At 37.2% G+C, this 12,637-nt stretch overlaps 1 protein-coding gene across 1 annotated transcript; it reads right to left on the reverse strand.

The window, feature by feature from the left end:
* Positions 1-3,842: 3,842 nt before the first annotated feature.
* Positions 3,843-12,466, reverse strand: creb1a (cAMP responsive element binding protein 1a). Its single transcript, XM_059554224.1, has 8 exons — positions 12,306-12,466; positions 10,851-10,949; positions 10,562-10,708; positions 10,236-10,336; positions 7,514-7,653; positions 7,210-7,392; positions 6,880-7,024; positions 3,843-5,315 (listed from the first exon to the last, which is right to left on the reverse strand). The coding sequence occupies exons 2-8, from the start codon at positions 10,938-10,940 to the stop codon at positions 5,171-5,173; spliced, it is 951 nt and encodes a 316-aa protein (XP_059410207.1). The 5' UTR covers positions 10,941-10,949; positions 12,306-12,466; the 3' UTR covers positions 3,843-5,170.
* Between the last annotated feature and the right edge of the window lie 171 nt (positions 12,467-12,637).

Genomic DNA, 12,637 nt, shown 5'->3' on the forward strand with positions numbered 1-12,637 from the left:
GAGAATATAATAGAATAGAGTAGGTTTCCTGGGGTTTTGTCTTAGACTTCAGTTCATAGTAGAAATGTGAGAATCAATAGAATATAAAATGTTTTCAGTGATTTTCTCCTAGACTTCAGTTCATAGTAGAATTGTGGGATTAGAATAGAATAGGTTTCCAGATTTTCTCATAGACTTCAGTTCATAGTAGAAATGTGAGTACAGAATAGAATAGAATAGAATAGAATATGTTTCCAGAGATTTTCTCCTAGACCTCAGTTCATTGTCGAAAAACATGCAGATCACAAGGACAAAATGGACAACAGACACTGCACCATCAGTCCATCCATACTGGCAGTGGAGTTCACACTTCATTTACTGTTTAATTTATTTAGATTAGTGTCACATTACAATCAGTCTGGAGTACCTCAATGACTATGAAGAACAATTATAATCCAAAACAGAAATCAGACAGACAGGGTCATGAAGTTAAATGTGTGAGAGATATAAGGAGGGAGGTCATGCCATTACTACTCCCAAAATCAGAGCATCGAGACACAGCTGTATGAGCAAAAAAGCAATCACATCATTCATTTCAATAACCCTTAATGAGATCTGATTAACAAATGACCAGGCGCAGAAACAAATGAAGGCAGATTGTTTTTTTAGTGTGTTTATTGTACAAATTGCCTACAAACCCGATTTCAAAAAAGTAGAGAGACTGTACAAATTGTGAGTAAAAAAGGAATGGAATAATTTACAAATCTCATAAACTTATATTTTATTCACAATTAGAATATAGATAACATATCAAATGCTATAAGTGAGACATTTTGACATGTCATGCCAAATACTGGCTCATTTTGGATTTCATGAGAGCTACACATTACAAAAAAGTTGGGACAGGTAGCAATAAGAGGCCGGAAAAGTTAAATGTACCTATAAGGAACAGCTGGAGAACCAATTTGCAACTTATTAGGTCAATTGGCAACTTGATAGGGTATAAAAAGAGCCTCTCAGAGTGGCAGTGTCTCTCAGAAGTGAAGGTGGGCAGAGGATCACCAATTCCCCAAATGCTGCAGCGAAAAATAGTGGAGCAATATCAGAAAGGAGTTTCAAAGTGCAAAGAGTTTGAAGTTATCATCATCTACAGTACATAATATCATCCAAAGATTCAGAGAATCTGGAACAATCTCTGTGCGTAAGGGTCAAGGCCGGAAAACCATACTGGATACCCGTGATCTTCGGGCCCTTAGACGGCACTGCATCACATACAGGAATGCTACTGTAATGGAAATCACAACATGAGCTCAGGAATACACAATCCATCGTGCCATTCACCGTCGTCGACTAAAACTCTATAGGTCAAAAAAGAAGCCATATCTAAACATGATCCAGAAGCACATGTGTTTTCTGTGGGCCAAGGCTCATTTAAAATGGACTGTGGCAAAATGGAAAACTGTTCTGTGGTCAGACGAATCAAAATTTGATTGACCATGTCATCCGGACTAAAGAGGACAAGGACAACCCAAGTTGTTATCAGCGCTCAGTTCAGAAGTCTGCATCTCTGATGGTATGGGGTTTCATGAGTGCGTGTGGCATGGGCAGCTTACACAGCTGGAAAGGCACCATCAATGCTGAAAGGTATATCCAAGATCTAGAACAACATATGCTCCCATCCAGACATCGTCTCTTTCAGGGAACACCTTGCATCTTCCAGCATGACAATGCCAGACCACATACTGCATCAATTACAACATCATGGCTGCATAGAAGAAGGATCCAGGTTCTGAAATGGCCAGCCTGCAGTCCAGATCTTTCACCCATAGAAAACATTTGGCGGATCATAAAGAGGAAGATGCGACAAAGAAAACAGACAGTTCAGCAACTAGAAGCCTGTTAGACAAGAATGGGACAACATTCCTATTCCTAAACTTGAGCAACTTGTCTCCTCAGTCCCCAGACATTCGCAGACTGTTATAAAAAGAAGAGGGGATGCCACACAGTGTTAAACATGTCCTTGTCCCAACTTTTTTGAGATGTGTTGATGCCATGATGCAATTGATGACAGATTTTTCCTTTTTATTTCTGTTGAAGCAACCTTTTAAGAACATTGCGTTTTTTATTAGGGTCTAACTGTAAAGTTTCATACAGTATATTCTCTTATTTGTTAAGATAATGTACAAGACAGAACAAACATGCAGGTGTGGCTTACTCTGATCATTATTAACTTTATTTCGAGTGTAATGTTTACTTAAATTTCTGTGAATTGATTTTCTTAAAAAAGTAGATTCCTAGTAGTTAATTTTTAAAATTGAGTAGCTTATGACTAATATTAACTTTTAGAGTGAAGTTAAGCATATTCATATATTTATATACTACTCCTCTCCATCTTTAATGCCCTATAGACAGAAATAAGCAAAGAAGTCATAACTTCAAGGGAAATAAGATCATTAAATTCTATACTGTATGAAAAAACTTTATAATTAACCCATGACACAGATGATCATTTTTAATCATTTAAGATATTGCTAATATGAATCAGTGCTACTTATTAGAGTTTATAATCATTGATCAAAGTACACTTTCATTTAAGCTTCTCGTTTTGCTTTAATGTAATCAAACCCCCAGATTCACAGACAAGGGGAGAGAGGATAGGTTTACACCGAGGCTCCGTTTAACACCATTTATACCCAAATGTGTTTTATGAATACGTTTGACTGTGGCCAATATCAAAGACTGCTGGAGACCTTGATCACTGAGCGTGAAGGTAAAACACACTGAGTAACAGAATACAAGCCATCAGGGAGCCCTGTGCTGATCTGTTGCAAGAAACTCCACAAAGATCCGGTGTTCTTAAAGCAGAAAATTGAGGTTCCTGCATCCCTTATAGAATAAAATACTTTGCTGTTTATGCACCACAGACGATTTCATATGTCTTGTTTTTTTATTTACACAAACTGTGAGTGAATGGCTAAAGCTGCAGGATATATTGCTTTTTTAATTCATTCAGATACAATAAAAAGTCTTAAAACTGCATTCTAAGATTGCTTTAAAACGTCCTATGTATTTTAATAATTTGTGAAATAGCAAAGCACTACATATTAAGTCTAACTTTAATTATCTTTAGGAAATTAACATGTTTTTTTTTTTTGCATTTTAATCCAATTTTGTGTAAAAGTTGTTAGTTTCTTCCAGTTTGTTTATCATTCTGGAAATGTGAAAGTGAAGTTGATCGCGTTTCATTCCTGTTGCAGTTTATTCTGTTCTTTTATTTAATTGCAAATATAGAAGGGCATCTGGATATTATATGCATAGAAATTGTGCATACTGGAAACAATACACTGTTCAACTGTTTGGGGTCGATTTTGTAAAGCTTTTGAAAGAAACCTCTCATGTTCACCAAGGCTCATGTTTATTTTGTTATTAATTTTTAAATATTGCTGACTTTTCAGCAACCATTACTCCAGTTTTCAATGTCACGTGATCCTTTATATATATGTGCATTCAGTGTCCAATAAATATTTCTGATTATCAATTATTACTTCTCTTTAATGTATAGAAACTACAAAAGACCAACATTTACTTATATATTTTAAACGTCTTTACTTTTTGACCAAGTGAATGCATACTGGATGAATAATATACATCTAAATAATAATAATAATAATCATACTACCCAAACTGTACTTAGATTAGTAATATGCTATTCTGAACAGACCTTTCTGCAGCTAGAATGAACCAGGAATTACAGACAGTCTCCAAGAAGCAGGACTTGAACAACCCTGGACTGAAGAGAAGATTAAATAATGATATTAAATCTTTACAAGTGTTAAATGCAAAATAAAAACTACCTCAACACGTTTGATTATGAACAGCTGCCAAATATATAATTGTTGATGAAAGACTGCACCAGAATGCTTTTGTTTTTTTAACTAATTTAGGTTACACATAAGCAACATATCTTAAAAATACAATACATAATCCAAAAAAAAAAAAAAAAAAAAAAAAAGCTTAAAAATAACATTTACATTGTAGTTGTGGACAGCTACATGTTATGGCAAAAGACAGAAGAGAATAACAATAGCATTTCCATCACTGAAATGTGGAACAAAAGAAAAAACTTCTCCACTGATCAGAGATCAGTTTTGTATATCAAAATCTTTGCCCAAAATATAAGGGAAACAACACAATAAGTCTCTGATCAGTGTAGATGGCACCAAACTGACGTGTAAAGTCTGACATCGATGAAGAAATTCCAATATATTACAATAGAAGCACACGTAACAAGTTAAAAATGATTTTCTGATGATGGGCTATCAAATGCTCACTGAAAATCACATAGTATAATTAATTTACTGTTTTTACAACACTTTTTCAAACCCCATCATCCCACGTTTGAATGCATCCACCTATTTTTGTTAACAAATGGGACTTAACCTTTTTTCTTATAGCAATTAATTTTTTAACAAAAGCAACATTGCTTAAGAAAAAGTAGACAATGGCGCATTCTATACCAATCCAAGTCATAACAGAGACATATTTTATATATATATATATATATACGTATGTGTCTTCATAAGAACAAAAAAAATGAGTATATGTATTAGTAACTGAAGCAGTAAAACAACAGGAGAGGGCACATCTGATTTAATCTCAATCATTAAAGACCCATGCTGCAAAAGTGAGAAACTCGATGGGTTTAATCATGCTGGCAGGCAGCGGCATCCACGACTGCTGCAGTGTGGGAAAGTCTTTCAAATGAGAACCTCAGAGTGACAGGAGCAGGTCTCAGAAGCAGCACCCCGGGCTGTTTCCATCATAAACCAACACAAACATTCATTCCCGGTCACGGTTGCAGCTGAAAGGTGCGCTTTATGGTTGGCGACGCTCCTCAAGTAGGGCAACGTGTTTGATAACGAAACTGTACCCTGCATTTCTTTTTTTTTTTCTTCTTAAGAGAAAAAAGTAAATAAAAAAGTTTACACTTACAAACTTACAATGTATTCCTGATAACTGAATTTTTTGTGTTTTTTTTTTTTTTTTTTTACAGAAGATAATATTTTAAAAAAGAAAAAGAAACCGAAATGAAAAGAGACAGAGATGCTTTGCAGGTGCCTGTGTTACGTTCAGAGTCTCTGTCTCTTGAGGCACCAGAAGAGATCCGTTCAGGATGTATGTGTGAGGACCATTATTCAGATTTGTGACAGTAAAGGTCCTTTAGAGCTTTGAGCTCCTCGATGAGCGTTTTGTTCTGATTCTCCAGCACAGCCACTCTGTTTTCCAGACACTTAACATACTCTTTCTTTTTCCTGCGGCACTCCCGTGCTGCCTCCCTGTGGTGGAAACATATTAGTACAATGGACACCATGAGTCACTCAAACTAAAAATGCAACATTTACTCCACATTTACTCCAAGGATTCTAGGTTAGGGTTTTAAGGGAGAACACAGAAATATTCATAGCTGAATTAAAATGGCAAGAAAATATATCTTGTAATAACAAAAGGAATAAATATAAGCTAATGTGTATGCAAACACATCGGGGTGGGGGGGCATTTTAATCAGGCATGGGATCAGCTAAGAACAAAATAAAGAAGAAAAACTTGTTTCCCCCTGCATTCAGTATCATTATAGAATAATATTGCTAATAATAATAATTAGTAATAATAATAATAATATTTTATTTAAATGATTAAATTTAATTATACAATAATATAATTGTACTGAATTATGTTTTCAATAATAAGTAATAATTGTTTTATTATAAGTAGGTTTTTCCTTTTTAACGTTGAAAATTAAGAAAATTCATAAAAAAGAAGACGTAAATATTATATATATTTTTTTAAGTTTACAATAAAATAACTATTTGTATATAAAACTACCTTTTTATTTTAAAAGAACCAGGGAGAAAAACTGGTGCACCTCTGAATATGTGTGCATATATATATATGTTATATATATATATATATATTAGTGCGGTCAATTGATAAAAATAAATAAATCACACAATTCATTTTTTCTGAGATTTATCGCAATTAATTCCACCTAACAGTTTTTAAAGACTTCCCTTTTTCTTGTTCTTTGATAAACACACCACTGCAGCTGGGTTATTAGGCTGCTATTTCTTTAAGAGCTGCCGCTGCTGAACATAAGCGGATCTGACACGCATCATAATTTCAACTCTCTTTACCTTTTCTGACCCACTTCAGGTCTTAAAGTCTCTACTAATGAACGGACAAGCTGAATCAGGTGTGTTAGATGAGGGAGCTGGGCTGCTCCAGGACAGTTTGGAAAACTATTTCAGAGACATTTTCTTAAATGTGACATGTAAAAAAATTTTCCCATGCATGCAGTTTTAAGGCGGCTTTAATCGCCTTTTTGGTAACTTCATGACTTAAATGACCACGACATTTCATGCACGTAGTTTATCATGCGTTGATATGAAATGATACAGGCTACAGCGCACAGTGGCACAACTGAATAGCACGCGCTACGAGCACATCTGCACTCGTTTGACTCGCACCTGGAATGATGTGATCGTTATGATGTTCTGCAACTGAATAAATGCACTTCTTGTGAAATAGTAACAGAAATAGCAGTTGTGAGTGGATTGGCCAACACTAGCCCCGCCCCTGCATTAATTGTGTTAAATATCTTTGACGCGTTAAATTGAAAACATTAACTGCCTGAGTTAACGCGCAAATTTGGACAGCACTATATATATATATATATATAGAGACACAAATTTCTTTGCTTTCAAATGTTAAACGTTAAATGTTATAGGGCTTTTTATTTGAAATATACCTGAATACAGAGCAATTGTTCTGGGGTCATACTTTACAGTCCAAAATAAGCATGCGCATTAATCGTGCAGATGTGTTTTTTTTTTTTTATTGTACCTGTTCTTCATAAGCCGAACCTCCCGCTTGCGTGTGACCTCCTCAGTTCCTCCCTGGCCGGGCAGCGCAGGAGAGGAGGACATGACCACCCCTGGAGCGATGGTGCTAGCAGCTGCGGTGCGGATCTGATACGCCTGAACATCTCCTGAGGACGATGAAAAACAAAAGCAGCACAGATTAATGTTTTGATAAGCAGACATTTAGATGCCTGCTGGATACAGATCAAGCCTAGCCTAGATTTAATCTACAGTACACTTATCTCTCTTTATCTTCTGTCGTTTTATTCAAGCTTTTATATACTTGTATAGAACTGAAATGGCGAAATCTCACCTTGTACAACCACTTGATTGCTGGGCACCAGTATCTGCTGGCCGTCGCTGGTCTGTGCATACTGCAGGATGGTGGTGCCGGCCTGAGCGCCTGCTGCGTTCGTCATGGTCAGGGTCTGTAGCCCTTGAACTCCATCTGTTCCATTATTGGCTAACTGGATCGCCCCACCCTGAGTGATAGCAACTAGGGGAAAACAAATGACATGAGCCTGACTGTATTTTTAGGGAATTCGAACAGTTGTCAAGCTACTCTTTCTTATGTAGTGAAGTAGTAGTGCATTTGTACTAGAAAACAAACAGCTTACTGTACTGGCCGCTACTTGTCTGGTAGATGGGCGTTGGCACGGTAACAGTTGTTATGGCTGGAGTGGAATCCTCCTCAGATTTCTCTTCTTCTATCCGTGGGACTGATTGAGCATCGAATGAAAGGTCATTCAGGATCTTTCTGTATTACAAAATGTCAAATCAAGCTTGTGAACAATGGATTGTGAATGAGCTAAGGTAAAATTTGAACACAGATTTTAGGATTTCAGTAAGGCATGTTGATATCTGAACATAAAGGACTGCTGTAATAAGTAATATTCAATGCAGTGCTTTTTACAAAACAGAGGGGTGGCCTTTGTCCACATAGGGGGATTTTGTACAATCATAAAATGGATCAATCTAGTGTGCTTACACAAAATTAAGGGCGCCAACCCCTTTTTCAGACACTAAACTGAAAAGAGTGAAAAGTCTTTGCATTTACATGGCACCTGCAGAGTTTTTAAAATCAATTTTTTTAAGACTTTTTAAAGTCTTTTTACACCTGCACAAATAAAATTAATGCCATTTAAGCAGCGTAAGGCAATGTGTATGATAACATATTAAACGTAAAGAATCATTTACAGTGTATACACGGGTATTCAAAAACATTTTTTTAATAAAAAAATATATTCGAATACATTGCATGATATTCGAAATCCATTCGAATTTGATATCTCAAAAATGACAGCCCTACAGCTGATGGATGATTAGCAACGACAGATGCCTCAGGAGCGCAACTGCCCGAGCGCTTTGGAAAGGTATGGAGGAGATAGCAACCCCCAATGCAATATCACTTGCGACGCAAACATCCACAAGCAAATGAAAGGCGCTTCCCAAAGCTGGTCACTCTAGCGAGACGTTATCTCTTTATTCCCGGAATTCTGTGCCACCAGAGAGGGTGTTTTCTACTGCGGGCTGTACACAGGCCGCACTCCAGACTAACCCCACATCATGGCATGTTACATTTTTTTTTATGAAAATTGAAAAAAGAAATTATTGCAGCCGAAAAACTTATCGCGCTCTTTTTTTGTTTCAGTGAAAACAGGTTTACAAACGCATCTCATTACAAATCTGGTGAAATACTGTAATCATCTGTCCACAAAAATGTTGGAAAGTATGCAAATGTGAAAACTCACAGTGCATGTAACAATGAAGCCTGCTGCATTCAAGGTGAACCGAGACGCTGTAATATGATCTAAAAACCGAATTGTGAGCTACTCGGATAAATATAGTGCCACTAGGGATGTAAACGATTAATCGATTATCGGTTAATTGTCAATAAGAGATGCAATCGATTAAGGCTGTCGATGGTCGGTAACTGATTTAATGTTGTTAATATGTGGCAAATGTCCATGTTTCATTAATTTAGTTCCCTAAATAACGCATGATTTAACTGAAATAAGGGGACAAATTAATAAATAGAACGAATTCTTAATGAAATCTTTCATTTCCCTTCCCATGTTTACCACACACAGTAAGAGATGCGATTAAAAGTGAAAGATGATAAAATAAACCTGCGAAATTACAGGGTTAGACTGTGAAGATTTAGGAAAAGAGACCGGCAAACCAGAACAAAGCCACATTAATGAAGGCTATATCTCGAACTGCATCCAGAGGAATGGTCACGATCTAACATTTTCCTAACCCTGCGAAAGGTTACACTGGTCAGTTTAAATAGACCAGTATATCGGCCCTCGCTGCTGTTCCAAGGACGTTTTTGCTCATATGAAGAGGATCATCTTTTCTCTCTATGTGCGAATGTGTAATTAATTTACATTATAAATAATAGTTTAACATTGAAATACATTGCAAAAATGGAAACATTTGGATTTGTGCCGAATGAGACATGAGCAATAACCTCCAAATAAATCTAGCCAAACCCGCACTCGCTCGTCCTCGTCTCCAAGCATGCGCTATCATGATCTAATGCACTGTAAGTCGGATTCTTAAAAACAAATAGGCTAGTCCTACCGGAACGCCAAAATTCAAAATCCAGCAGGATCCGATTAATGTGAGCAACAGTGTTTTGCTGCAGCAGCACTGATGAAAGCAGTTCACTTACTGCGCAGCGCAGTCACACGCGTGCAACAGTTACGTTTGGGATAATTTTACTTTAAATGCCAATGTCAGTTGAAAACATTGCAATTGTGTTTTAAAATGACAACGAGCACCACAAAACCATTTAAAGAGGCTTGTTCAGCGGTCTCCGTGCCAGAAAACAGTCAACAAAGTAAATGACCTCAAACGTATGGCGCGCTCTCTTCATTTTATCAAATGATCATAATCACATCTATTCATTTTATAATCCTGCTACTAGCATTTTATTCAGACTAAAACCCCTTTAATTCAAGTGAGAAAGCATTTTGTGTGTGTGTGTGTGTGGCGCTGCAATAGATTATAGCATTATGGTTAACGATTAATCAATTAATTGATCATTAATTTAAACGATAATCGATTATGGAATTAATCGATATTTTACATCCCTAAGTGCCATGGTTCTCTTTGAAACACAGCTTGCAGCCTTTTGTGATTTAGTAAGTGCACGAAGACATTTTGCGATAATGATTTTAGATCAACTCAGCTATGGTGCAAAACAACACTCAACAAGATCTTTGAAGTTATAAAGTAAAATATTTTTGGTTCATTATGAAACTGTGGTACCGTGCCAGAGTCTTCGTAATTAACTGATAACACTGCACCAAAACTACAAATCCATTCAGGTACCTGTATGAGGGCCGTCTAGACAGGATCTCTCTTCTTTTCTGGGAATCTGTCACACTGTCCACTGACTCCTGTGAATCATCACTCTCAGCAATGGTAGAAATCTAATGCAAAGACAACAAAAGAACACGAAAACCTCAGGTATTATTTCTAAACTATCAAGTCTTCTAGATTAAAAAACAGAAGAATATACATATTACATTAAGGTTATTTAATCCTATGAGCCTTCTGCATATAAATTTGGGTCTGTTTTTAAACAGAATTATGTAATGATTTTTTTTTTACAATTTTACAGTTTTCCTAGAAATTAACCATCAAGTCAGGCTTACTTGTACAGTTTGCACCTGTGGGGATTGTATGACGGAGGGCTGGGCTGCCTGGATGACCCCGTGAACTTGCACCGTTTGCCCATTGGGCAGCTGAACTAAGGTCACAGTGGGCCCAGTGGCTGATGCCTGTGCTGCCGCCATGGACACCTGCAAGACACAGAGACTGAACTAAACCTTGAGCTAGACCTGGACTGAATCAAAATATCAACCCACAACTCATGCATAAATACAATCAGGCTTGCAATGCTAGCAAATGTGCTGTGAAAACATACGATCCAGAAAAACAGACCTGCGCCAAGGTGGCAATCTGCTGAGTGTCTGTCTCTGAGACTGCAGTGTCGCCGCCCTGCTGGACATCTGCTCCTGCCTCCATGGTCATTTAGATTGCCTGGAGATTTCATTTAAATATCGTTTACTTTGGCAGTTGTAAAAGATACTATAAACAAACTATGAACATAAAGAGTAGGTCACCAATGTCTCGACAAGGGAAATGGTATCTAAAACCGTTGTAACCACAAAACACCCTGCCCACAAATTGGGTTTGTCATAGTTTCATTTTGAGTATTCAATCATGCAGCCTGAAGGCTTGTCCTATAAAGCATTTATGTATTTATAGGCATTAAATTTTAACTTTAAAAAATTACAATTAAATCAAATATTAATTTATATAATAATAATACAATGCAATATATGATATACATTTATTTGACAATTATTAGAGTAGTGAAATATTTGCATTTATATAGTCTAAAATTATAGTCTAGTATTAACACAAGAATGCATGTAAGAATGACAAGAAAAATACAGATTACATTACGAATAGCATCAAAAGTAGCCACACGCGCTAATACATGCATGAGATATGCATAATTTCTATTAACGAAATTTATTTTGATGGACCCATGTCTGTTTTGTAACGAGAAATAATGTTAGAACTGACATTTTAAGTAGATCGTGCTCAACAAACCATGGGCTCTCCATTTGCCGCCTTTTTACTTCCGTATAACGTTACAGCTGTCAGTCAGATTTAAGCTTGGGTTTTTAAGGATTTATGGACGTAAATTAGTTAAAAATAAAACCACACACAAACAGGGTGCCATCAAAATTACTTATTTTTTTTATTTTTAAATGCCTATTTACATATATTTTTAGGTAAAGCAAAATGAGAAATGCAAGTGCTTGCATTTTCAGGCGTGTTTCGACTTGTAAAATAGCGTTCCTGTTTGAATGAGGCAAGTTATGCAACACAAAATCTGTTTTAGGGTGTAATTTGAAGAAAATAATACTCAAGAGCAATGCACATCTCTCTGATTTTATTACAAATTAAACCCACAATGGATTACAGAGATTTAGTGGAACAGAAAACCTCTGCATGGGCGAGAATGCACTAGAGATCTTTAATGTAACGGAGAGCTTCGAGTGCTCCATAAAGCAATGCTGGAGCCAAGAAAAAAAACATTTGAAGATCTGTATTTCCATCTAAAGCTGCCATGGACGGGCGATCGCATTCATAACACTACGGATCTTCTATCCTTTCCATAAACGCATGTAACGTTACTTTGCAGAGCCGTCGCGCTTTCCTCACTGCCTGACTGACTCATTGTCTGCAAGCAAGTCTGAGCTGTTGAGAAACAAGCCCACCGCCGCCATGATCTCTTTGTTACAGACGGATCGAGCATTGCGACATGTCCACTAAAACGGCAAGTGCATAATCTGTTTCCCCCACGAATGCCTCTCTTCTTACCAGACACAGACTCGCCTCGTCACTCCCAGGCCTCCGGAGCTCCACTTTTATTTAGTCCGACACGTAAGAGACCGCGTCAGGCTACACCTCCGTCGCGTCACCGAGGACAACAACACAGAGAACGAACGAGGGGACGAGATACAGCCCTAATCACGTCACGATCGACAGGATCCGAGGCGTAGGCGGAACATGCCGAACTGCGCACGAAGATAAACGAACAGCTGCCGAGCGGAGACGGATTCACACGCATGCGTCAAATCTCTGCGCTGTGATTGGCTGCACATCTGTTCAAATGTACTAGAGCTGAAGTAAACTTTAATTATTTTCCACAT

The sequence above is a fragment of the Carassius carassius genome, chromosome 7, assembly GCF_963082965.1.
Source record: "Carassius carassius chromosome 7, fCarCar2.1, whole genome shotgun sequence".
NCBI classification, from domain to species: Eukaryota; Metazoa; Chordata; class Actinopteri; order Cypriniformes; family Cyprinidae; genus Carassius; species Carassius carassius.

Excerpts from the sequence above, each read along its gene's own strand:
- creb1a (XM_059554224.1), bottom strand. The coding sequence starts at position 10,940 with ATGACCATGGAGGCAGGAGCAGATGTCCAGCAGGGCGGCGACACTGCA. Across the intron at positions 7,393-7,513 it reads GACAAGTAGCGGCCAGTACA|TTGCTATCACTCAGGGTGGG; the intron begins GTAAGCTGTTTG and ends GTTTTCCCCTAG. Across the intron at positions 7,025-7,209 it reads CAATCAAGTGGTTGTACAAG|GAGATGTTCAGGCGTATCAG; the intron begins GTGAGATTTCGC and ends CATCGTCCTCAG.